General features: G+C 43.7%; 1 protein-coding gene across 6 annotated transcripts in view; it reads right to left on the reverse strand.

The window, feature by feature from the left end:
• Window positions 1-618: 618 nt before the first annotated feature.
• The window catches only part of CYSLTR2 (cysteinyl leukotriene receptor 2), a 47,617-nt gene continuing 22,495 nt past the window's right edge, over window positions 619-25,740 (reverse strand). For 3 of the 6 annotated variants that reach the window (XM_038569493.1, XM_038569492.1, XM_038569490.1), the window contains 3 exons: window positions 13,592-13,892; window positions 7,260-7,331; window positions 619-4,230 (listed from right to left, as the gene is read on the reverse strand). In XM_038569493.1, coding sequence (XP_038425421.1) covers window positions 3,192-4,190 — 999 coding nt within the window. In that variant the 5' untranslated portion in view covers window positions 4,191-4,230; window positions 7,260-7,331; window positions 13,592-13,892 and the 3' untranslated portion in view covers window positions 619-3,191. Of the gene's footprint in view, window positions 4,231-7,259; window positions 7,332-13,012; window positions 13,133-13,591; window positions 13,893-25,740 lie in introns of those variants that run through there. The other 3 variants (XM_038569491.1, XM_038569495.1, XM_038569494.1) reach the window with 3 other exon arrangements.

Below are 25,740 nucleotides of genomic sequence, written 5' to 3' on the forward strand. Positions count from 1 at the left end.
AGATGACAGTAGGTTTAACCCTACTGCAGGTGTAGACTCTGACCATCCTTGCTCCATCGAAGTAATCCCTTACTTGGTCTAGTTTAGGAGCCGGTGTGTGTAATCTGAGTAGGTCTAGCCAAAAGGCAGCCCAATGATCTTCGTTAAATGCTTTGAGGAGATACCCTGTTTCTTCTCCTGGGTGTAAGGAAGGAAGCATGTAGCCTCAGGCTGCTTGCAATCGGCTTGTTCCCATGCGGGGATTCAGCCATCAGACCAGCCAATACCTAGAGAAGACTCACAGGAGCCCCAGCTGAATGGGGTCTGAAGCCTTACTTCTCTCTGGATGTTACAGTTATGTGAGATAATGATCGTTTAAGCCGAGTTGGGTTTTCTGCTGCTCGTGACTAAAATATATCCTGATATACTAAATCATCTCTGATCCCAGGAAGTGACTCCCAACATCCCAAGAGGACCTCCCCTCTCACAGAAGGACTGGGTGGGCCTCCCTCAGTGGCCCAAAGTCTAGCCATTTCCTGCTTTCATTCCTCCTGCCAATGTTCAGTGCCCATTAATGGTGGCCTTTCTTTTCTGTCTCGTTTCTTAAAACAAACAAACAAACAAACAAAACCCACAGAATTGATGCCATTTTTAAAATTTAATTTAAACTTAATTTTTATTTCAGCAATACATATTTACCAGTTAGATGGCTGAAAAGTCCTTAAAAGGAGAAGAGAAATCTCCACCTTATTGTCCCACCCCAAACTTTCCAGAGGCCATCCCTGTCCATCCTTTTCACCGTGTCTTCTGGATGGTAGCTCCTGTTGCTAAACAACATTTTGATATAGCTTTTATCATTCTCTAGCTTTAGTTGTTATGCATTTTCTGTGATGGAAGATGGAGACCTAGATGACTTACACCCCTCCCCCACATACATATCCTCTCATTTCCTAATAGAAATTATATCACAGTATTTTGTTTTTACGTTATTCCACATTATTCACAGGTGAGCCATGTAGTGTACTACGATTACATTTTTGTTCTTAAACAATAGTTTCTTTTTATGAGCATTCAATGAACGCTGTGTCTTTTCCTTTGTTTATTTTTCTATGTATTTTCACTAGTTAATCCCAAGTGCTTCAAAAAAACATATAAATCCCTCTAATGTGGCAAATCAATTAGTTTCTTGTTTTTCTGCTACCACCAACATCCTATGTTGTTCACTTTTCTCCTGTGTTGGATTCCTTGTTTCCTAGATGTCATGTTTTTCTCTATCTTGGCTTAATCACTTATTTTGGAGGAGCACATCCTCCAGTTGGTTTCCAATAAAAAGTGCAAGGGTAATAAAAGCGTTTACACCTTTCTTCCTGAAAACGTCTCTATCAACCCTGTCATTTATTTGTAGGTATTTTGTAGGTATGTTGTGGCCTTTGTCCACCCCACCCCACCCTCCACTGCCCCCAAAGTGGAGTGGTCATTGTGCATAATTAAGAGTGAGGCTCTAACAGGCTGACTAGATGCTCTCTGAATAGAAGGGATTGGTTGCGGTATGGACTTCTCTGCCAGGTAGATAATAGGGCAGGTGCCAGCTTTTGTGTTGGGAAATCCTCAACAGTCTGTATCTGTTAGTCTTTCCCTTGGATTGGGTTGTTTCCCCACAGGAGGATCCTGCAGGCTCCTGTTTTGACAAGATATGAGTCTGACAGCATTCTGACATCTGAGTAAGGGAAGCGTCCTGGGGCTCTTGTTTACTATAAGGATGTTCCCTTTCTCCCTAGCTTGAGAACACCACCTCCCTCCCACACCCCACTCTGCCTGAGGTCAATGACTCCAGAGAGAAAATGAGGAGGGGAAGGTGCCTGATGGGGAAAGGGAACTTTTATTCAAAGTTTCAGCCAATCTCCCAGAAGGTTCGTAGGGGGAGCAGTGGAGTCAGCACCCAGCTAACCTTTCTCCACAGATATCTTTTAAACTCCTACCACCTGTGTGAACTTGAACAAGTTTCTTAATTTCTCCAAGCTTCGGTTTCTTCATCGGTAAAGTAGAAACACAAGGCTTCAGTGTAAGGGTTAAATGGAGTTACTGAATATGAAGTGTCTGGCACAGTCTGCCCAGCATGGAGAGGCCATGCAATTGTTGGTGGTACAGTGGCCAGGGAGGTAGTAGTTGGTAGTCTCACTAGCTCTGCTTCAGTGGATGGAAAGGACCCCTTCCCACTATCCAGTTCTTTTCTATACTCCCTCAAAAGGAAAGCCACCCTATTCACGTGCCACCAAAATATTAGTAGAATTGCAGGGGTACAACCACCTTTGCAACTTGTCCTCTACCCCACCCTCTCTCTCAGTGCCCAACCAAACACTTAGAGCAACCTCCTCTGTTCTGGCTCCCATCCCAATAGATTAGCATGCACGATTGAGACCTTCAGTGAAGTCAGTCCCAACACAAATCACAAGAGTAAAATTGACCCTCTCCTTTCTACCACTTGACACGTAATCCCTCCACTCCCTAGACAAGGCCCTGGTTCTTCCTCCCACTCTTCCTATTCCTTCTAGCCCCCAGCAAGAGAGAGGCGAAGGGAATCTTCTTGCCTGCAGTGTGCTAGAGCCTCTCTCCCAGTGCAACATGAAATTTCTCTTTCTCCCTACTTTTTACCAGCTCTGTCTTGCCCCAGTCCTTCTCTCCCCTTTTCTCTCACTGTTCTTGTTTGGGACCTTGACTCTGCTTTGACAAAGGGCAGCCTTCCTCACAAAGTCTTTTCAGTGAATTCTTAGGATGTTTTTTTCTGGTCTGCTCTGGAACCTCCATTAGCTTTGTTAACTGGCTATGCAGCTTAGCCAGTTAGAAGAGGAGCTGGAGAAGCTGGGGAAGTTGAGTTTATCTTAAAGTTACTTTAGAATACCTGATGGGACCAAGATCTGGTACAGAAACTGATGAAAAGGAGCACACAATGTGCTGAGCATCTTTTCCCAGTCTGACATGTGAGGTTGCAAGACTAGTAGAGATTTTGTCTGCTATATTTCTCTTTTTGAGTCAATCACTGAAAACACATCTAATGCAATGTTTGAAGTAGGACTTATCAACAAAAGTCATGGTCAGTTAAATGTTAGGAGTGGACCTTTGTTGGAAACAGTTAAATCCATGGTCATTTGGAGACTATGTGATGAATGAAGGTGGGCACAAGGATGCAAGAACAGGTTCTACCTGGCAACCCCTTAAATTTGTGTTTCCCTCTTCAACCACATGCAGACAGGAAGGCTGTACTTTGTCTTCTGTGCCTTCCCTTTTCTGAGTATCAACCTCAGTCTGTCCTTAAAATTTTCCCCAGCAAAGTAATAGAGCAAAGGATTGAGGCAGGTATTGGCTGCTGCCAAGGCCAGTGTGACGACTACAGCTTTATGCAGGTCCTCTTTGCATGTATTCACTTTCCACTCCATCAAGTGGAGAGTTCTCAGTATGTGATAGGGCAGGAAACACAAGAGGAAGATGATCAAGGCAATGATGACGGTGATAAGTGCCTTCTTGTGAGAAACACGCAGCCCTGATTCTGGGACCTCTACTTTTAACAGGGCTCGAATGATCAGCAGGTAACAAATGCTGAGCATGCAGAATGGCAGCAGGAAGCCCATCACCAAGGCAATGTAGTTCATGGTCTTCAGTTTAACAATTTTATTGATATTCAGCTCTAAGCATAATACGGCACTGCCCTTCTGCTCAGAGCCATTTTTCAGAAGCATTACTGAGGAAGCCATGATAAGGATCCATATGATCCCACACAGAATCCAGGCACTCTTGATGCTGGTGACATGGAGAAGCCGGAAGGGGTGAACAGTTGCCAGGAAACGCACAATGCTCAGCACAGTCAGGAAATAAATGCTGCTGTACATGTTGACATACATAGAATAAGACATAATCCTGCAGGCCAAGTCCCCAAATATCCAATTGGAGCTTCTGATGTAATAGTCAGCTCTGAAGGGTAGTGTACTTGTGAACAAGAAATCTGAAATGGCCAGGTTTAGCATGAAAACATTCACAGAAGTGGACTTCTTATAAGATTGCAGGAAAACATATATGGAAAAGCCATTTCCCAAGATTCCCCAGACAAATATTACCAGGTACACAATGGGGTAAAAATCCTTTTTGAAGTTTTCAATTGTGCAGCTCCCATTGCTGTTGCTACTATCAAAGGTGCCATTGGGTTCCATTTCTGGCATGGAGGTGAACCGAGGCAAGGACAGAAGTTTCTTCTCTATGCTGGATTAAAAAGAAACAGACACAAAAAGTTACTCCTCACTCACTACTTACATCTTTCCAGGTTTTAATGAAACAGGGAGAAATACTGGCTTATCTTTGCAACTTGAGTCCAAAAATATTAGCAAAGTTTTTACTATATCCTCCATTATATTTCATGATAAATTTCTAGAATGCAAAATAAACATTGATTTATTTCATTGAAACCGAAGCCTCAAACTTGGGAGACATTTGGTCCAGTGCTTGTGTTAATACTACAGTCTACACCTACCAGACAACAGATGTCTCATCAGAATATTTGGAAGAAGACAAAAGCACAACATTTTTAAGTGCTAAAACAAAAGTCTACCAACCCAAATTTCTATATCCAGCAAAAATACTTTTCAAATATGAAGGAGAAGTCAAGACGTTCTCAGATGATGGAGAACTAAGAGAATTTATTGTCTGCAGACCTACCCTAAATGAATGGCTAAAAGAAGGCCTCTAAACAGAAAGGAATCAATAAAAGAAGGACCCTAGGAACATTAGAAAAGAGGCAGAAAATGAAAAGCAAAAATATGGGTTAAGTACAATAGGATTGTCTTCTCTTTTTGAGTCTAAGTTACATCTGATTATTGAAACAAAAACTCTAACCTTGTCTGATGTGATTCAATATGATGCAGGGGAATTTTTAAAGATAATTTTATTGTAAATGGGGGAGGGTAAAGGGACACAAAGGAGGTAAGGTTTCCACAACTTCACTTGAGTTGGTAAAATGATGATGCCAATAGACTGTGGTAAATGATGTATGTGTAATGTAACACCTAGAGCAGCCATTAAAAAGCTATACAAAGAGATATGCTCAAAAACACTAGAGCCAAATCAAAATGGAATTCTGAAAAGTGGTTGAATAACCAACAGAAAGATAAGAGAAAGAAAATAGACAATACAAGCAGAAAAATACAATCAAATAGCAGGCTTATCCCTAACAAACCAATAATTACATTAAATATAAATAGTCTAAATATACCAATTAAAATACAGATTGGCAGACTGGAATTATATATATATATATATATATATATATATATATATATATATATATACATATATATATATAATATGCTGTATATAAGAAATTCACTTCAAATAACAGTACTGGCAGGTTGAAAGCAAGAGGATGAAAAATATTTATGTCATGGAAATGTAAATCAAAGAAAATCAGGAGTAGCTCTCAATATCAGATAAAGTAAACTTCAGAACAAAAAACAATATGAGAGAGGGACATTATATAATGATAAAAGAGTCTATCTATCAAAAAGACACACCAGTTCTAAATGCGTATGCCCCAAACAACCGAGTTGCAAACTATATGAAGGAAAAACTGATAGAATCAAGAGGAGAAATATACAAGTCCATGGTTACAGTCAGTAATTTCAAAATCCTGTCTCAATAACTGATAGAACAAATAGACAAAAACTCCGCAAGAATTGGATAAACTCAAGTACAACATCAACCAATGGGACCAACTGACTTACCTTTCACAAAAATTAACTAAAATGGATCATAGACTAAATGTAAAACTATAACGTTTTTAGGAAAATAAAAACCCAGGAGAAAGTCTCTGGGATTTAAGACTAGGCAGAGAGTTCTTGGACTTGACATCAAAAACATGATCCATGAAATGAAAAATTGATAAATTGGACTTCATCAAGGTAAAACAACTTTTCCTCTGCAAGAGGTTCTGTTGAGAGGATGAAAAGACAAAATATGGGCTGGGAGAAAATATTTGCAAACCACAGATTTGACAAAAGACTAGTGTCTAGAATACATAAAGAACTCTCGAAACTCAGCAGTAAAAATAAATAAATAAAACCCAACCAAACAAAACCAAACAATCCAATTAGGAAATAGGCAAAAGACACGAAGAGATATTTCAGGCGTGTGGGTAAAATACAAGCACATACAAAATTGTTCAATAGCACCAGCCACCAAGGAAATGCAAACTATAACTACAGTGGGATATATTTACACGCCTACTAGAATGGCTAAAATAAAAAATAATGACAACATCAAGACATTCTAGTTACCGGTCAGACTTGTAAATCTGGTAAATAGTAACCATTGCTTCCTAACTTTCTAACACCCATTCTATCACCTATTGTCTTGAGTGTTGTTTTTCTTTAGGAGGAAAAGTCCGTAAGGAAAAGACAAGGGGAGGCCGGTAAGTCTGTCCTCCAACCGCCCCAGGGACTGAGTGTTCAGAAGGACTGGCATTCTTTAGACAAACTCTGGATAAACTTTGTGTAAAGTCATCATTTCAAATATTGGAATGACTTCCTCTGTCATATTTTTGTGATTCCGAGGTCTGCTTTGTTTAGTTTTTTCAAACCTAATTTGAGGCAGGTGACCTTTGCCCAAATTTCACAGATGGAAGAGCAAATAAGCTCCGTCCTTACAGCACCCCAGCACTCGTGGGGTCCATCCAGCTTCGAACTGTACCTCTCCCAGGGCCACGAGGTGTCTTTCAGCTTTCCTCACTGTAGAGCGCCTATGCCACTGGCACAATTTCACCAGGGACCATGTGGAATTGCAGTGGCCACTTTGGGGAACTTGTGACATGAACAAGGTTGTTTGCTTGAGAGGCGCTCTAGGAGAAACAGTGAGGAAACCGTCAAGAGGACATTGTCTAAAATATTCTTTTTGTTGAATGTTGGTGATACCCCCTCCTTTCCTTCCATTCTTTGGGGATTAAAAAGTGCTAGCTCTTTTATCAGGTATTGACAAAATTGACAAGGCCTTAAACCAATTTTAAGGTCAATCCTTTTCAGGTATATATTCAAAATCTGTTTTTCTAGATATAAATGTTTTTCAGGTACATGTTCAAAATGTTTTTCTAGATATAAATATTTTTCTTCCTTTTCTTTTCGGAGGGAATATAATTGTCCTTTCTTAGTGTTGAAGTTATATTCATCTAAAGCAGTTTCCTCCTTCTTTTTTTTCTTCTCTCAATCCCTCTTTCTTTTTCCCTCTCTTGGAAAATGAATGATTACCTGCTCAAAAGAGTCCTTCACTTTTTATGTGCGCATTCTAGGAATGTACAGTCCAGATAAACAGGCAAATGTCTGAAATAAAGGAAGACAGAGTTATTAAGATGTATTTCATTTTGTGGATTTACGTAATAGCTTTTATTATTACTGTTGTAAGAAAAAAGAAAGGGCATTGTTTTCAAGTTAAAAGAAGATACCATTTTTGGCATGATTCAGAGTCTCCAAAAATTAATTTAATAAATTAATAATTTAATAAATTTAATGTCAGCATAATATTTTGATGAACAAGGCAGGGGTTAAATTTCATTTGATTAAACTGAATTTCCTGCATGGGTTTTACAAATATTTTTTGGGGGGGTTTACAATTTAAACAATATTCCACTACTCCATTACTTGTTTGAAGTTTTAAAATATACATATAAAATTGCATTTAACTAAAATAAGTGATAACAATGAATGCCTTTTTAAAAGTTTAATTTTATGACATTCTTACTTGGGACAAATCATAAGAATTTAATGTTTTAACTAAAATTTAAATTTCCTAATTCTTAACTAACTTAAAGACCTTAGACAAATAGTTAATAATCTTTGGATGCTTAAATGATTTCTGAATAAGGAAGAGATACAGAACAGTGGTTATTCAATATAAGGAATTGAATGAATACAATTTTTTACTTTATTTTTTACAAGGGTAATAGATGAATACAATATGCTTTTGAATTATATTTTTTAATTATATTATACTTTAAAATTATTTACAGTGTATGACAAATACTAGTAGACAGATAAATATCTAAATTCTTCTTTATTTTCTTACCTCTAACTGCTCTTATGCTTGATGAAAAGGAAGGGTGATTATTTTGGTCAAAGATGATAATTAATATAGACAGTTAATACAGAGAAATACAAATATGCATACAAGATAATGAACATGATTTTCTCATTTATTCAGAGAATAATTTAATACACACATTATTTTATTTACTAGATTTAATTTTAAAACTATAGTTCAGTACTTTAAATTCATTACTTTTTAGTTTATTTATATATTAGTGAATGTCTAAATGCATATATCTGAGGGCATATTACTAAATATTTTACTATAGATTATTAAACATGAATAACGTACAAAAAGAGTAAAATTAGAATTAGAGTCCTTTTAACATAAAATAATTAGGTTATTTTTTTACTCAGGAGTAAAGATATCTTTTTGTCAATAGAATATTCTGTTCAAATTGAACACCAATAAAAAATAAATTTAAAAAAAGCATATTCTGTTTAATTTCAGTGCTTTTGACATACTTTCAAATCCTTTTTTAAAAGCTTCCTTGCATTCAAAATAAAGTTTCTAATAATCTTTGTTAATTGCTGAGTGCTTTTACAATGTTGCCTATAATTATTTCTTGATTCTAGATACTTATGAGTTATATCTTGTCTCCTTAAACAACTATTCCTGATTCTTTCCTCCCCAAATTCAGGTCCCCAAATTAAATATAAGGTTATCAATACATCTTTTGTGCCTAAACCATCTTGGGGTTTTACTACAATGGACAAGGGGTAACACAAGCTTTGTTCCTTCATCCTACGAAAGGAAGGAAAAATGGGAATAATTAGATTTCTAAAAATCCTTTGAATTTTAATGAATCTAAAACCAGTATGAGGGTGTTTTTGTTTACCGAACAAGTAGTAAAAAAGCTGATAAATTAGTCCCCCAAAGTTGATTATACTTAGGTAAAATGTACTAATATAAATATCTTTCAAGGATTTGAAAGGATTTGATACTTTTTAGGTTTAAAAGAAGCATGTTCATGTTTAAATGCAAAGATTCCTGTAACTGATAGGAATAAAAAGATTTCTTTCCCGCAGGGTTCTAGGTTTACAAACCCTTTCTCTGGTGTGGTCATGACAACTGAACAAGCACTAGACTTTCTGACTCAGTTACATGGGAATCATCAGAGACCAACTTCTGATTTCACTCTTTCAGTAGACCTGGTAGCCACAGTATAACGGTCTTGTTTAGAGCGATAACAGCTCTGAGCAAGGCTGACAGAAGCCTTAAGTCAACTTAGTCAACGTAGTTCTATGTTCTCCACTAAATAGTCTCCCTGTTGGAGGCACCTGGCTGGCTCAGTAGGCGGGGCATGGGACCCCTGAACTCCTGAGTTCAAGCCCCACGTTGGGTGGAGGGACTACTTAAAATAAATAGTTTTCCTATTGTACAGACTTTCCTATTGATAGAAATGACTTGGGACTTTTCAGCCAATCACATAAGCTCCTATACAATTTTGTTGGTTTCCCTTAAAACATCCTTTGCTGTAACATTAAACCAAGCTACCTCCTTTCCTCATCTGTCAAAAAATAAAAAAGAAAGAAGAAAGAAAGAAAGAAAGAAAGAAAGAAAGAAAGAAAGAAAGAAAGAAAGAAGAAAGAAAGAAAGAAAGAAAGAAAGAAAGAAAGAAAGAAAGAAAGGAAAGAAAGAAAGAAGAAAGAAAGAAAGAAAGAAAGAAAGAAAGAAAGAAAGAAAGAAAGAAAGAAAGAAAGAAAAAGAAAAAGAAGGCCATGATTGGTTATCTTAGTGACAGAGGTGTCCATACCTTGCACGGGCCTTCTAGATTCTCCTTTGGATATCCCTGATTTAATTCTCTTGGTTGGTTGGTTCATACTTAGAAAAACCTAAAATCGCCAAGCAGACTATGCTATCGCTGACTTGAATTTACCCTTGAAATATAACCTTTACTCTATATAAATAAATAAAATTAATTCAGACGACAAAGTTAATTGCCTTTCCCCGGACTTGCTGACAAAAGGATGAAAGAACAAATATTTGTACGTGGAATATGATTTTGGATTCATCCCTGAATTCAAAATACCTTAGAAATAGAGATTGCCTGACACTGTAAGACTCTCTATAAAGTAAATAATGAATCAAAGAACCCTGAGACATTTTGCTGTTACCCAAAGAAACGGCCGTAATAAAAGTAGAGTTTAGCCAGGCTCCTTCATGATACTACCTACAGTAGCAGAGATAAACTGGCAATGGTATTAAAACAACACTGGAATGGTCATTTGAAGGCTATTGCTAAGGCTGTTCCCACGCTTGCCCTACCTGCCATCAGCACGATTCTAGCAATCTGTAAGGGCAGAACATGGACAACCACAACCCCAAGGCTCCTTTGAAGATCTCCAGGTCTATGAATGTGTTCTGGTCATTGTTTCTACTCGGAGTGTTTTAAGGCTTTTCTTTGCTACAGAGCCCTGGCCGTACGGCAGGGGGAAAAATTGCTTAATTTGGAAATCCCCACTTTTCTCTTCCGTAAGAGACACACATTTCACTGATTCGGTCATCAAAGAACTGTAAAGCTTTACCTTTTATTTAGAAACATCACTGTCCTTATCCACAAACAACAGGGAAAGTAACAAGAACTAATGGAACCCTAAAACCCTCAAACTTCTAAGGATTGAAGTATTTCCATTGGCCTTGATTTCAGGCAATGAGATCAATCCCCCCCCTAGAACCCACAAATCATCTCCTCCTGAGTACGTAACAAGCTGCCTTGTGCCTTTGGGAATTACCTCCAATCCCTGATCCTATCTTATTGTGATCTAATGTGATGACTACAGGAAAGTCGTATTTCCAAAATATTCTCCAAAGCAGACTTTGTGTGGTCTTCTGGAAAAGACGTCAGGAAAAAACATCTCTTGACCCTAGGCGGAGAGGACCTTATTGCTGTCTTTAACAACTGACAGTGCATGAACACTCCAATACTTTAATTTTTGGACTCATGTCTCCCAACAAAAAAAACACATGAACTCCCTCCCAGCTACTGGAAGCCCATTTCTTGAAAGACTTCAAACTGAAGATTTTTAGAAATTCTCCAGAAGCTGTGGATTTACAGAAGGCCAGATTATTTTTTTTTTAATTTTTTATTTATTTATGATAGTCACACACACACACAGAGAGAGAGGGGCAGAGACATAGGCAGAGGGAGAAGCAGGCTCCATGCCGGGAGCCTGACGTGGGATTCGATCCTGGGTCTCCAGGATCGCGCCCTGGTCCAAAGGCAGGCGCTAAACCGCTGTGCCACCCAGGATCCCCAGAAGGCCAGATTATTGACTCCCGAAGCAGACAGCTTTCACACAAGACAGAACAAAATTAGTTTTCTGATTCTTTAGCACTCTCTTCTTTCCCTTTACTACTCATTTTGTTCATTACCGTAATTTTACCCTATTAGCTGATATGATCTCTCTTATCTTCATCCTGTGACCCATTACTGTCTCTGCCACTTAAAAGAAAACAAAATTCTCTGGGTTGTTTTTTTCTTTTCTTTTCTTTTCTTTTCTTTTCTTTTCTTTTCTTTTCTTTTCTTTTCTTTTTTCTTTTCTTTTTTTTTTTTTTAAGTAGGCTCCACACCCAGCATGGAGCCCAGTGTGGGTCTGGAACTCACAACACTGAGACCAAGATCTGAGCTGAGATCAAGTCAGATACTTAACTGACTGAGCCACCCAGGCTCCCCTCTGGGTTGTTTTTTCCTTAGATCATAGCTACTTTCCTGAATTTAACTGCTCACTGACAAAATTCAGTAGCTAAAAACAAGCACACCAAAAAACAAATAAATAAAAAATCACTTCAAGATGTAAATGTTCTCCTATATATCCCTTCTGATATTTAAGTTTCCCTCACATAATTAACTCCAATTTCAGTCTTATAAAAATTGTACATTGCCCCCTGTCAACAGAATGCTTCTGTTGAAGTCCTTACAACCCTATCAGCAAAACCTAACACTTTGGGAGTGAGAACAGAGATTTCCATTCAACCTGGATAGAAATCATTACCTTATTTTCTTCCACAACCTTCCAGCCTGCTTTGCAGGACCTATTTGACTCCACCAAAGAAATCTATCCACTTCAAGGGACTCTCCACCACAGATGCTCAAATAAAGAAAAAAGCTCATTCCTGTTGTGATAAATGATTCTTGAATTCCAAGTACCACTAGTCTACTTCTTTTGTGGACATCGGGCCTACATCCACCTGCCACACACTAACGTATCCTGTGTATTCAACAAGACCATCATTAGAGGATGTCAGATGTTTAAAATTATCACTCCCACAGGAATCATGTTTCCCTAAAAAAGAATACAGACAGAGACATCTGAAAGAGTCAGGCACAGGCTGATTGAAAGAACTCTCAGGAGAGATAACCGACCCTCTGGCACGCACACTGTGCAAGCAACAACTACCAGAGTGGGAATAATGCAACTGGAAAATATCACTCATAACTTGTCTCCGGCCCTCATAAGAGTCTCACTTATTTAAGGTGTACAGCTTCTGTTCTGGAAGCTGACAAGACTCTCTCCTTGATCAAACTCTAGGCAGGCTCCTCTGAGTCCTCTTCTTGACTAGGCTTCCACGTTGGCCTATAAAGACTTGAATAAAGGACTAACAGTTATTTAACAGCTCAGGGCCACATCTGTAGGATGCCATAACCTCCTCTTCTTATAGAGCCTGAAACAACTCGAGGCTACTGGAAGAATTTACTGTTTGTTCTAGCCAACACCTAAGGGTAGGGCTCCTGTCTCCCAGCCTCTCTGGAAGGGTAAGATCCTAAGCTTTAAAAGTGTCAGCAAACTGCACAATTCACATGGGCCAACCTCCCTTTTCATTTTTTATCATTTTTCACTTCCCTGACACTGCTGAGCTCCTGTTTACCCACCCACCCCACCCATTCCTTCCTTCTTCCTTAAAAATATGCACTCACCTCTGTAAAAATTGAAGTTGAGTTCAGTTCATGCCGGACTCTTTACTGCAACAGTATATTACTCATTAAAATCTGTCCTTCCTTTAACTAGTGCCTGGCTGTGTTTATCTTTGACAGAGCCCAGGTTTAGAAAATTTTATACTAAAGTAAACACTTATTACTGCACCTGAATAAATATTACATAACAGCCTCTGACTGGAGGTATGGGTGAAGGGAAGCTTCCTGGATGTTTAGAAAGGACAGGAGGATTTGGGGGACATGTTTCCATTATCTGAGTATGATAAAGTGGGTCCTTGTTTTTCAGGGTCTGCTATAAGAACTAATAACCATTTTTGTTCCTGTGAAGTCCTGCTTCCTTGATTCTTACCCCCAAATCATCTAATGCAAGCATCCTCTTTCTGAGATGTCCCATTTTCCCTTCGTGCGCATTCCCCCTTGACATGACAAGTCAACAGACCCAACTTTGTTCAACTACTGGTATATTCTCAATGGCCTTCGGCTAGAAGACAGTGACTCCCGAGAATCTGCATAACGATCTAAAGAATAAATCTATATGGTAAAACAGTTAAATGAACCTACCCAAAGAGATGGTTTGTAAATATATTTCTGATGCAGCAAGGATGTTTTTCAATTCTCCTTCAGGCACTTATGTGAAGCTGTAACTCAGAAAACACGGTTGACATGTAAATAATGTCAAAGAAAGAAAAGCTTTTTTTCTTTAATTCAGCACTTCCCAAAGTATCTTCCATGAAATATGAATTCCATAAGATGCTCTGTAAAAGACAAGGCTTCCATGTTTAAATCAGCTTGAGAAATACTGCAAGCTCTAGTGTTCCTCTCTTGGAGATTCGTAATGCACGTTAAAGGCTCTCTGAGGGTCCTGCAAGAAGATAGAACCAAAAAAAAAAAAAAAAAAAAGAAAAGAAAAGAAAAAAAAGGCTGATTTATACACAGCATCCTTCCTTTTTTTTTTTTTTGATCCTGAAAACTTTTGTGCACATTAACACATTCTGAGAACTATCAGAACCCTATCAGCAAAACCTAACACTTTGGGAGTGAGAACAGAGATTTCCATTCAACCTGGATAGAAATCATTACCTTATTTTCTTCCACAACCTTCCAGCCTGCTTTGCAGGACCTATTTGACTCCACCAAAGAAATCTATCCACTTCAAGGGACTCTCCACCACAGAGTCTTACTTGGGAAATGTTGATGTTATTATATAATTTTTCTGGAACAAGGTTTGGATAGAAGAGAAAGAGAACTCCCACCTAATGGGCCAGTTCGACTAGCAAGTGTTCTAGTGTTTGAGTCAGAGAGTTCTAAACACTCACTTTTGGATAAATTAGCATTTCTGAGCATCCATTACTTCATTTGTAAAATGGAGATTGTATTCATTTCCTCGGGCTGCCTTAACAAAGTTAAGAACTAGAGCCTTAAACAACAAACATTTATTCTCTCATGGTTCTGGAGGTTAGAAGTCTGAAATCTGGGTATCAGTAGGGCCAGGCTCTCTTAGAAGCCTCCAGGTATGAATTCTTCCTTCCTTTTCTAGCTTCTAGTGGTTACCCATGATATTTGGCATTCCTTGGCTTGTGGATGTCTTATTCCAACTTCTTAACTGTGCCAAGGTATTTTCTTTTGCGTCTTCACATCATCTTCCTACTACATATCCTGTGTTGCTGTGTCTTCTCCTCTTCTTACAAGAACACAAGTTATTCGGGTTAGGGCCCATCTTCATCCAGTATGACCTCATCTTAACTAATTATATCTACAAAGATCCCGTTTCCAAATAAGGTCTTATTTACAAATATCTGGGATTAGGATTTGGACATATCATTTTGGGGGACATAATTCAACCCACAACAAGGATATTATATAACATTGATTTCACGGGGTTGTTGTAAGCATTAAATGAGAAAGAGAGCGAGAAAGCATGCTTCACACAGTCCTTGGCAGTGGGTAAATGCTCCCCAGCTGTTCCACCCTCATGAATGAATGCAGGAATGACTTAGCTCCAACATCTGTCATCCCACTGACCATGAGGATGAGTTGATGACCTCAGTTCTCATGTTCATACGAAGTGTAACAAGTAGACTCCTCTTCGTATTTGCTAGAAAAGCATACTGTACAGAAATACTGATAACTCTTGGATTATTTTGACATGCTTATGATGAAAATCTCTCAAGACCATTTCCACTACTTTCTTTTGGTCTATTCCTACCAGGCAAGCTTCTAATAACTCATCTGCTTCATCAGGCCTCTCTGGGAAGGTGGACTTTGAATTGTGAACTGGAAGATTACAATAAAGGGAAAGTAGGATCTCCCATTATACGTGTTCAAACCAGAATAACCAGAATTCTGGGTTAAAAATTATTTCCCTATGAGTTTGACTTGTGTAAACTGATTTCTTTAGGCCTAGGAGTAGACTGACAAGATGAGAGTTCTCCAATGCAGAGCTGAGGGCCACTCCTTTTTGAGAGGACTATAGGGCCTTCGTTCTGATTGCATGAATAGTGGCTTTTGATCTGTCTCCACAGCAAGTCTCGGGTTTCTTGCTTGGATTATAGGGAGAATGGTGAGGCCGTTAGCTGGGATCAGGAGCACACACTCTAGAGCTCAGGAGACAGGTCAAGGCTACAGATACAGTTCAGAAAGATCATCACACAGAGGCTAAAAGTCTGTAGGCCTAACTTGGGAAAGGGAATACAGAAAAACAAGGAAATTGGAGATAGCGTGTTAACTCGATCTTATAGAGAATTAAAATTTCTACTGGTTGGCAGGGCTAGGGTAGAAGGACAAAGAGATGAGGCATGAGAAATAGGACAGGTATGTGACCAGCCAGAGGAATTCTCGTGGGTTTCATTACAAATGGCCTTTTTTTTTTTTGGATGGAGTCCTATCCGTATGGCCATATAGAACCTACTGTAGTCTTAAGGTCCCTGACTTTAGAGCCAGGATTCTGATAGAATCTTAGGGAAAGCTCATATCTAAGGCCAGGAAAGAATCTGGAAAAAGTAGAAATGGATCTAAAAGCAATCAAGTCCTTAGACTTTTTGGCCATGAAGACCACTTTTCCCATCTCAAGACCAACAGGGCTTGTGCATTGTGATGAGAAGGGCAGCCGGGGAAAGTTGGGAAGCAGCCTGTGCTCTGCCCTAGGGTGTGGCAAGCCTTCAGGGACACCAACAGCTATAGATGCTGAGGAAAATCTCTTATCATAGGTAGGCATGGAGTCCAGCAGGTACAACCACAGACAAGAAGTCACCAGAAAAGTTGGTAATAGGTGTTCCACTAGAGAGGGGTGTAGTGGGGACAAAAAATGGACCTTACAGCAGGGATTCCTTGAGCAACTGGGGAGCAAGGCAGGACTCATGGGGAAGTCCATCTGAAAGCTGCAAAACCATTTATGGTGAGGCCACCGTGGAAAGACAGGGTCAGTACAGACAGGCCCTGAATCCTGGAGTCCCTGAGTCCTAGGGAGTCCTGGGTCTTAGAGTCCCTGAGTCTGGAGGCCCTGGGTCCTAGAGGCTTTGGGTTTGGGAGGCTGTGATTCCTGGAGACCCTGAATAATAAAGGCTCTGAATCTTGGAACCCCTGAATCCTGAGATCCCTGAATCCTGGAGGCCTGGGTGTTGGAGGCCCTGAGTCCTAGAGGCCCTGGAGTTTGGAGGCCCTTAGTCCTGAAGGACCTGAATCCTGGAGTCTGGAGGCCCTGGGTTTTAGAGACCTTGAATCCTAGAGGCCCTGGGTTTTGGAAGTATTGAGTCCTGGAGGCTTTGAGTCCTTAGAGGCCCTGGGTCTTGGAGGTGTTGAGTCCTAGAGGCCCTGAGTCTGGAGGCCCTGGGTCTTGGAGAGCCTTTGGGCACAGAGACTTAGGCCAAGGATGCTAAGACAGGGGTCCACTTTCCTTAATGAGATGAAGACCAAATCTTAGGAAAAAGAGAGTTGTCCAAATTTAGAGTCAAGGCACAAAGTCAGGATCAGATCAACCCCCAGGGTGACCTGAGTTCCAGAGCTGCTTCCATTCCTCTGCCTGAGATTGGGATTGGTTCTGGGCCCTGCGGGGGCCTGGAGGGGTGTGAGGGTGGTCGGTGGCTGACAAATGGCCTCAGTTGCAGGGATAGAATACCCTAAGGAAGCTGGAGCTTTGATTCCAAGAGCACCTTAATCCCTGGAAAGCTTTAGAAAGAAAACACACGCTACCCTTCCTAGAAGCCTCATGTAGCTGACAGCCACAGGCTAACCGCAGGCCCAGCTCAGTTTCAAAATTCCATTTAGCTCAACACTTTCTCTTGAAAATCCTTTAAAACGTTTTGATTGCTCTTTCCGGCCCATATAAAATACAAAATACGTCCGACCACATCGCACTTCAACATTTCAGACTGTTTAAAAAAAGAAAGAAAGAAAAAGAAAAAGAAATCGCCTGCTATACGTGGTTTTAAAAATCAGCCAGACCAATTAAGTACGTGACAGGAAGCTGAGAAATACACGAAGAAGTAAATTCAGGGAAAACCAGGAAATAAATTGACAGCCTAATTTCCACCGTCTTGGCGGAAGAGGGGAAAGAGCACGTACACAGCTTCCTGTACTGAAAAGGGGCCAGGCACAAAGCAAGAATCAAGGCTTTGTCTCCTGTGGATTCCACGTTTCAGTTATGAAGAAAACCAAATATGTTGCGAGGCCGGTTAAAACCTGATGAGGATGAAGAGCTTCCCCTGATGCGTAGCATGTTTTCAAGGTCAGGGGCGCCTGGATGGCTCAGCAGTTGAGCGGCTGCCTTCGACTCAGGTCAGGATCCTGGGTCCCTGCCCCTCCCTCTGCCTGTGTCTCTGCCTCTCTCTTTCTCTGTGTCTCACATGAATAAATAAATAAAATCTTAAAAAAAACAAAAACAAAAAAAACAAAACATAGGGCAACTTAAAAAAAAAAGAGTGTTCTCATGATCAGAGCAAAGCCGTAAGCGTCTAGAACATCGCAGAGATTATTTTCATCTGAACTTAGATAAATACCTTTTCTTTTCTTTTTTTTATTAAAAGGTTTTATTTATTTATTCATGAGAGACACACAGAGAGAGGCAGAGACACAGGCAGAGGGAGAAGCAGGCTCCCTGCAGGAAGCCTGACGTGGGACTCGACCCCAGGACTCCAGGATCACACCCTGGGCCTAAGGCAGGCGCTAAACTGCTGAGCCACCCAGGGATACCCCCCCCCCCCCCCCCCCCGTTTTCTTTTTTTTTTAAAGAACAATGTATTTTTGGACAGAGCCTAGTGACCCCCGTCACCGAGGACCCCCCCAGCCCCGCCCCTGCCCCCATCCCATCAGCGCTCAGGTGTGCTTCCCCTTCGGGTGCCGAGATCTGGGCCGTGACCTGTCTCAGGACCTGCACACCCCGACACGACAGCCCCTGGGAGGGACAAGCGATGCGCCTTACACCACCAGGTGCTGTGGGGTTGCCATAAAGCCCTCAGGATCAGGGAATCTTCTGGATCGTCTTTACAAGGATTTCATGGTGGGCTTTTGCCCAGCACCCAGGCGGCCAGCACCGGGACAGGAGACTGCCACCAGGTGACATCCCGGGTCCTCCGCTGGGCCCCTGTCTCTGGGGCTCCTCACTCCCACGTGGAAAATCCTTCCAGCAAGCTCCCCTCAGTCCGCTGGCTGCCTGGCCTCAGGGGCTCCCCGCTTACCTGGCTTCCAGCTCCCCACCTTTGCCGGCCTGCCGGCCTGCTCCCCCGGGGTCACTCAGTCCCCAGGCAGCCCCAGGGAGGCCAAAGGGGCTACTTTGTAGAGGAGGAAACATGCAAAGCTATGGGATCCCGGGGGACCCAGCTCCCGGCTCCCTGGCTCAGGGCTCCCTGGCCTCCCCGGTCTCCCCGGCCTCCCCGGCCTCCCCGAGCCACAGAACTAGGGCCCGCGGGCCTGCCCGGGAAGAGAACACAACCTCAGACCTAGAGGAGCCCCCGGGTGGGGATGAACCAGACAACTCGAGATACGAGCAAGGTGAGGGGGCCCTCGGCACGAGATGCCACAGGGCGCGGCCCTGGGGACACGGGAGGCTGTGGGGTACCCGGGGGAGAGGCTGGCTGTGGGGAGGCCGGGGGCTCGGGCACAGAACAGGACGCAGAGCACAGGGCAAGCTCGGGGAGGCGAGAGATACAGTCCAGGTGAAGCACGAAAACGAGGATGAGGTGCCCCCGGTGGGTTGAGAGCGACCTCCCTCCACAAGGGACGCCAGGCCTATTCTGAGGGCGGTGAGAGCCCTGGGATCGCGGAGGCAGATGGTGTTTTAGAAGCAGGTGGCAGCAGGTGGAGGACAGTCGGGAAGGGGGCGAGCCTGGCTTCCGAGAGTCTGCAAGGGGCGCTCCTGTGATCGTTCAGGCGGAGACAGTGGTCACAGCTGGATGGGACTGAGAGGTATAGAGAAACATGAGAGGTGGCCCGAGTTGCGGATGGACCGGTTACGGAAGGTGCCCCAGTCAGGGCAAGGTGGCGGCGGGGAGTCTTCTAGGTGTTTTCTGGGACAACGTGCTTTGCACTAATAAAAAAGAACATAAGAGAGAGATGCTGTTGGGGAGGGGGGTTGAGGGGGAATGAGTTCAATTTGGGACACTTTGAATGTGAGGCTTTCGTGACACATGTAAATAGAACTGTGTCCTCGTGGTCCAGAGCTGGGGGGAGGCGTGGGGGGACCCTGATGAATTTCTGGGTCATCAGCACTTGAAGGTGACTGAAGCCAGAAAAGTTGGATGACTTCCCACAGGGGTGTGAGGACAGAGAAGAGAAGAGGGTCAAAGACAAGAGCCTGGGGTGGGGGGCACATGGACAATGAAGAGACGGGCAGAGAGCAGGAGCCTGGGAGGGACGGTTGACCAAGGCTGGCCAAACCATGAGAGACCATGAGTCAAACCACGAGTCAAGGATGCAATGTCAAGGAGGCCAGGAGAGAGACCAGCTGAAGGAGCAGGTGGTCAGCAGGGGGAAGAGTCTCAGGGGACCAGAGGGGTCGGGGGAAGCCCAAGGCCAGGAAACCGATAAGGGTGCAGCAGTGGAGAAGGGTGTGGTGCCGGAGGAAGATTTTGAGTCAGGGAGGGAAGATGCACGTCCTCCTTCCTCTGGAGACACCTTGACTGTTACTCTTAGCCAAACCCCCTCCAGTGACTCTTGTCCCTTCTGATCTTCGCTGCTCCTTCCCCTCCAAACTTCATCCACCTGGACCTCAAGACTAGCCTGTACCTTGTACCTGGAGTCCAGCAGACCTGGTCTGACTCCCAATCCACCACTTTCCAGCTGCTTGACCCTTCCTCTCTGGCCCTCACCTTCCTCACTCTCAAAATGAGGCTAAAAAAGATGGCCTGTGGGACTGTTTTGAGTTGTAAATGATAGAGTGTGCTCACACCACACAGCAGGGGGTCAACCAGACGCCAGTTTTCTCTTCTCCTACCTAATAATGTGACCCCATTGGAATTTTTGGTTTTGTGTGTCCTCTTGCACTTAACCCCCCACCCGAACCACTGGGTTCACTGTTGTCATTTCTGTCTCATCTTCCTCTTTTTAATTGACAGCCATCACCACGTCCCCGGTCCCCACCATCTCTCGAAAGCCCCCTCTGAATCAGGCAGGACTAGGATCAGGTCATCTGTTCCTGTCCAACAGGCAGTTCTACTGTTCTTTCTCAGACTTCCTTCTCAGTTACTCTAGAATTTGATCCTCAGATCTTATCAGGGAAACCTCCACTTCTCTGTCTCCTGTGGTTCCGAGGGCTTGCGGTTTTCCATTTCCTGGTTGTTCAGCCCTTCTGAATCCACTGTTAGCTCTTTACCTGAGTGTGGACCACAACTGGAGCCCCACTGTGGCCCTCAGCTCAGTGCTCTCTCTACTCCCGCAAGAACTCCCCCACCGTGGAGACTTGACTAGCCCACCTCTGGGCCTCCGCCTCCCAGATGTCTTTTATATGTGAAAATATCACATTTTCGCCTTATAACTTACAAAGGATTTTTTTTTCAGGTATCTCATTCGCTCCACTTGGCTATCTTTTGAGATAGGCTGAATTGGCATTTTTATCTCAATTCTACAAATAAAGGGAAAAAAAATCTCTGGGATCTAAAAAATTTAAGTTTGTTTTGTTTGTTTGTTTTTTCTGAATTCCAACCTAAGCTATACTCTTACATTTCTAGTTGTCTACAGGGAAGCCTTATTTGGAGCTTCTGTCTCCACCTCAAATCGTACGTGGGTCCATCCTCCCTCTCAAATCAATCCCACTCCGCTGGTGTGATGGACTGGATGTCTATGTGCCCCCCCAAGGTATATAGGGAAGTCCTGACCTCCAATATGACTGTATTTGGAGATAGGGCTTTTATAGAGACAAATAAGGTTAAATAAGGTGAAGTCAGGGTAGAGTTCTGATCCAATAGGACTAGCATCCTAGGAGAAGAAACACACTCTGCCATGTGAGGACACAGCCAGATGGTGGCCGCTTGTAGGCCAAGAGGAAGGGTCTCAGAATAAAATCCATCTTGTCAGCATCTTGATCTTGGACTTCCAGCCTCTAGAACTGGGTGAGAAATAAATTTCTGTTGTTAAACCACCCAGCCTGTGGTATTGTGTTATGGCAGCTGGAGCAGACCAATATAGCTGGTGACCATTTGAGGGATGTTTTCTTTAATTTTTCTCTCTCTTTAATATCTCCCATCCAAGCAATGGACAGAGTTATCTCCATTATTTTTATATGACGTGCCTTGAATTCCACGCCTACCCTCTACGTACAAAATCACCACTGTAACCTTGGATTTTGTCTAGAAACTTAGCATCTCCCGACCTTAGCGTACCATTGCGAGATTAAACCAGTTAACACATCACAGAACCATGGGATTTGATGGTTCAGGTGAATTCACAGCCCCATCAGACCCCTCCCTCTCGCCTTCACTTAGGTCTACATCCTCCCACCATGTCACTGTGGGTTTGAAGTTCTTCATGGCATGAGGCATCTGCTTTAATAACCACCCTGCAGGTCACAACTCCCCCCAACATAATGCTCTTTGTTTCCTCTGACAACTTTAGAGTATAACCTGGGTTTTCGCCCTCAGAGCTACGGAATACTATGAAATGGCAAATAGAACCTTCTTTTTATAGCTCATGGAACTATTCAGAGGAGGGAGTTGGGGTAAGGTCATGGAGTCAAATCTGCTACTTATAAGCTTGGGAATCCCATACAAGTGATTTCTCGTCTCTGGAACTCACTTGCCTTGTCTATTAATGGCATGATGAGTGGGAAATATTTCACCCGGTTTGGACACTCAATGATGTAACTATTATGATTTAACTTCAAGTTTGGGGCCTTGAGAAATTGATTTATTTTTTAAAGATTTTTAATTTATTTACTTGAGAGAGAGAGGAGGCGCAGGGAGGAGGAACAGAGAGAGAAGGAGAAGCAGACTCCCCGCTGAGCAGGGAGCCCAATGCAGGGCTCGATCCCAGGACCTGTGACCATGACCTGAGTAAAAGGCAGACCCTTAACCGACCGAGCCACTCAAGTGCCCTGAAAAATGATTTAAAAGGTGAAAAGGCTCTCAGGGCATTGGTAAAAATATCAAAACAAGGCTGAGAGATACTTAATCATATATATATATATATATATTTATGGCGTCTGTGTGGCAGGGAGGCAATGGCAGGGCAGCAGGTGAGGGCAGAGACTCCACACGTGAGCACTTGTTCTTTCACCAACTGGCGTTGTGACCCTGGGCCAGTAACTTTCTCTCCCTGGGCCTCCACTCCTCCTCCATCAAGTGGGGGGCAGTGATAATACCAGTCATTCCTTCCCAGGGTGCCTGTGAGGATGAAGGTGTGGATGCATGGACGGTGCATAGGCCAGGGCTGGCACGAGAGAGAGCACCACGTGGGAGTCGTTGTTAGGGCAAAGGATCTCCGACTAAGACCTGAATGTGTGCAGAGAACCAACCCTTTGGATCAGAAGGTTCTACAACATGTTTGTCCCTCGAAATCCCAGAGGCCCCACAGTACCCAACGGATCCATTCCTCGAAATAGGGAAGTATCATCGAGTCCCTGATTCTTGACCTGCAGGACTGCTCAGTCCTTCCTTGAAACTGGCCCCAAAAGTCGTGGCCGACACTTAAAGCCTCGTATATGTTCTGGCCTCCTCGCGATGGTCTGGTACTTTTCAGATTTTTTCCAAAGGGTTAAAGTAAATTAAGTTTTAGAGACGCAAATAGAAATACAGACAGAGGGGGGGTCCCCGGGTGGCTCAGCGGTTTAGCGCCTGCCTTCCGCCCAGGGCGTGACCCCGGGGTCCCGAGATCGAGTCCCGGGGTCCCGAGATCGAGTCCCACGTCGGGCTCCCTGCAGGGAGCCTGCTCCTCCCTCTGCCTGTGTCTCTGCCTCTCTCTCCAGGTCTCTCATGAATCAACAAATAAAATCTTAAAAAAAAGAAAAGAAAAGAAAAGAAATACAGACAGAACTGAGATTACCACATCTTTTGAATGAGGAACTGAGCTGCTCCCCAGGCTTCACCATAGATGGGGGGCAGGTGGGTGGCACCCACAGGGCCCCGATTCCATGGAGCCAGCACTTCGGAGCATTCTCTTGCTGCCATCCCTCCTCCGCCCTGTGCCCCCCCAAGGTGCCTCAAAGTGCAAGTCCCCAGAGGCACCTCCAGGCCAACGGGCCTTTGCCTCCCGAAGGCCCCTGGCTCCCCCTGGCCCGGGAGCTGAGAGGTCAGCGCCTAGGCCGATCTGCTGTAACCCGGGAAGGCTGATTAGCGTTTGCAGCTCTGGAAGCTCCCCGAGGGCAGACTCCCCGAGAGGAGGCTCCAAGCCGCTTAGTCTGCTCTGCGGAGTCTGCCTAACGGCCTGGGGCCGGGGGCTCTGGAGCCCAGTCCTGTGTAAGGCCCGGTGATGCACCCCACGGGTGATCGGAGCCTCCACTCCCGGAGCTTTGCTATTCAGGTTTCGCCCTCGGGTCAGGACTCCCAGATTTGGAAGTAGCGAAGCTTCCAGAACCCTGCCCTCCCGGATCCCACCCACCTGAGCCTCAGCGGGCAGGAAATTCAATGTGTTGCTCACCAGATGGCTGCGGGTGTCTGCGGTGGCCTGAAACCCCGAGCAAGAGCCCCTGGGCCAGCCCGGCTCCCAGCCCCGGGGTGGGCCGGCTCCTGCGGGCAGGTGTCGCGGGGCGCAGTGGGTCTCTGGCCTCGCTGGGCCCCCGGGCCCCCCTCATTGTCTGACCTGACTGGCTGCCTTTGTAACCACACCTGCAGCCCCCGTCGCCGTCTGTCCTCGGACTCCAGCAGCCCAGCAGGACCAGTAGGGAGGGTACGGCGGACTGGTCCCTCTCCCTGACTTGCCTGCTCCCTATATTCCAGAATGTTCTGAGGCAGTTCAAAAAACCCCAAAATAAATCCTGCATTTCGTTCATTTGGTTTCTTCTTTTAGCTCTAAAGACCTGACACCTTATCATATTAAAGTCTCCTAATTAGAACATTTTCTTAAAATCATAGCAGTTGGGTTGTCAGCTTTTCGCTAATTTGGCCCAGCTGCCGATCCTCATGTGCCCTTCAGTCTGCGTCTGCCTTCCTCTCCTTCTAGTACTTTCCCCGACTCCTGAGGGCTCAGGGAAGCCACCAGAGCCGTCCTGGCCAGGCCTCTGCCCAGAGCTGCTGGGCCTTCGTGAAACATGGACTGTCAGGCCCGGCTTGGGGATGGGGCTGGGCGGCAGCACCCACGACCGCCGCCTTCTTCCACGGAAAGGGGAACTTCGCTCAGACCTCAGGACGCAGGGAAAAACGACATCCACCACCACAAAGGCACACGGACAGACGGAAGAGGCACCTCAAGAAAATGTGTGTTGCCGGAGCCGACATTAATCAGGGCAAAGGTCTGCGTGGATGAAAAGCGACCATTTCAGAGGAGTCAGATGTCAGACATCAGCCCAAGACACGTAGATTAGCAAAAGTTGTCTTTTTTCTACCCTTTGCCTTTTCTCCATGGTTTGCTTGATTGCTTTTTTCCTCTTGTTTGTACGTTCTCCTGTGAAGCTCCTCTCTGCATGGTTTTCCTGTGCAAAAAGATGCCTATGGATTTTGAACACATTTGGAGATAGTTGCCCCTTAAAACTGGATTTTTTTCACAATTTTGAGGGTACAGATGCTTCCAGAGAACAGTGTATCTCCAGGAGCATAGCAAGAACTGAACCCTAGGAGAAGGTTGGCATCTGAGCATGTGAGGGGGCCTCTCTCTGCCCCCAAAAGTGAGATGCATGGCATTATCTCTGACCTCCTTCTTCCCACCTCTGTCTCTGCTTAATCTCCTTCTCTTGTCCTCCAAGGTTGTCCCAAAGCTAACTTTTCTTCCATGTTCTTTCTCACTAGGGACACTCAACCACTACAAGAGACGAAGACAAAATTGAACACAAAGACCTGAGTGTGTGAGGACTTCTCTGAGCCCCTTGAAGATATGACTTCATTTGTTTAAGGATTATTTTAACTCAGTGCTGGCTCTTCTAACTTCTTAGCTCTGGGTTGTTTTTGGTTTGTTCTTTTTTTTTTTTTTTTTTTTTTTTAAGACTTCGGTTATTTATTCATGAGAGACACAGAGAGAGGCAGAGACACAGGCAGAGGGAGAAGCAGGGAGATAGATGCTCAACCACTGAGCCACGCAGGCGTCCCTTAGCTCTGGTTGCAGAGAACATATGAACCGACGTCACTGATTACGGA

The sequence above is a fragment of the Canis lupus genome, chromosome 22 (assembly GCF_011100685.1).
Source record: "Canis lupus familiaris isolate Mischka breed German Shepherd chromosome 22, alternate assembly UU_Cfam_GSD_1.0, whole genome shotgun sequence".
Taxonomy (NCBI): Eukaryota; Metazoa; Chordata; class Mammalia; order Carnivora; family Canidae; genus Canis; species Canis lupus.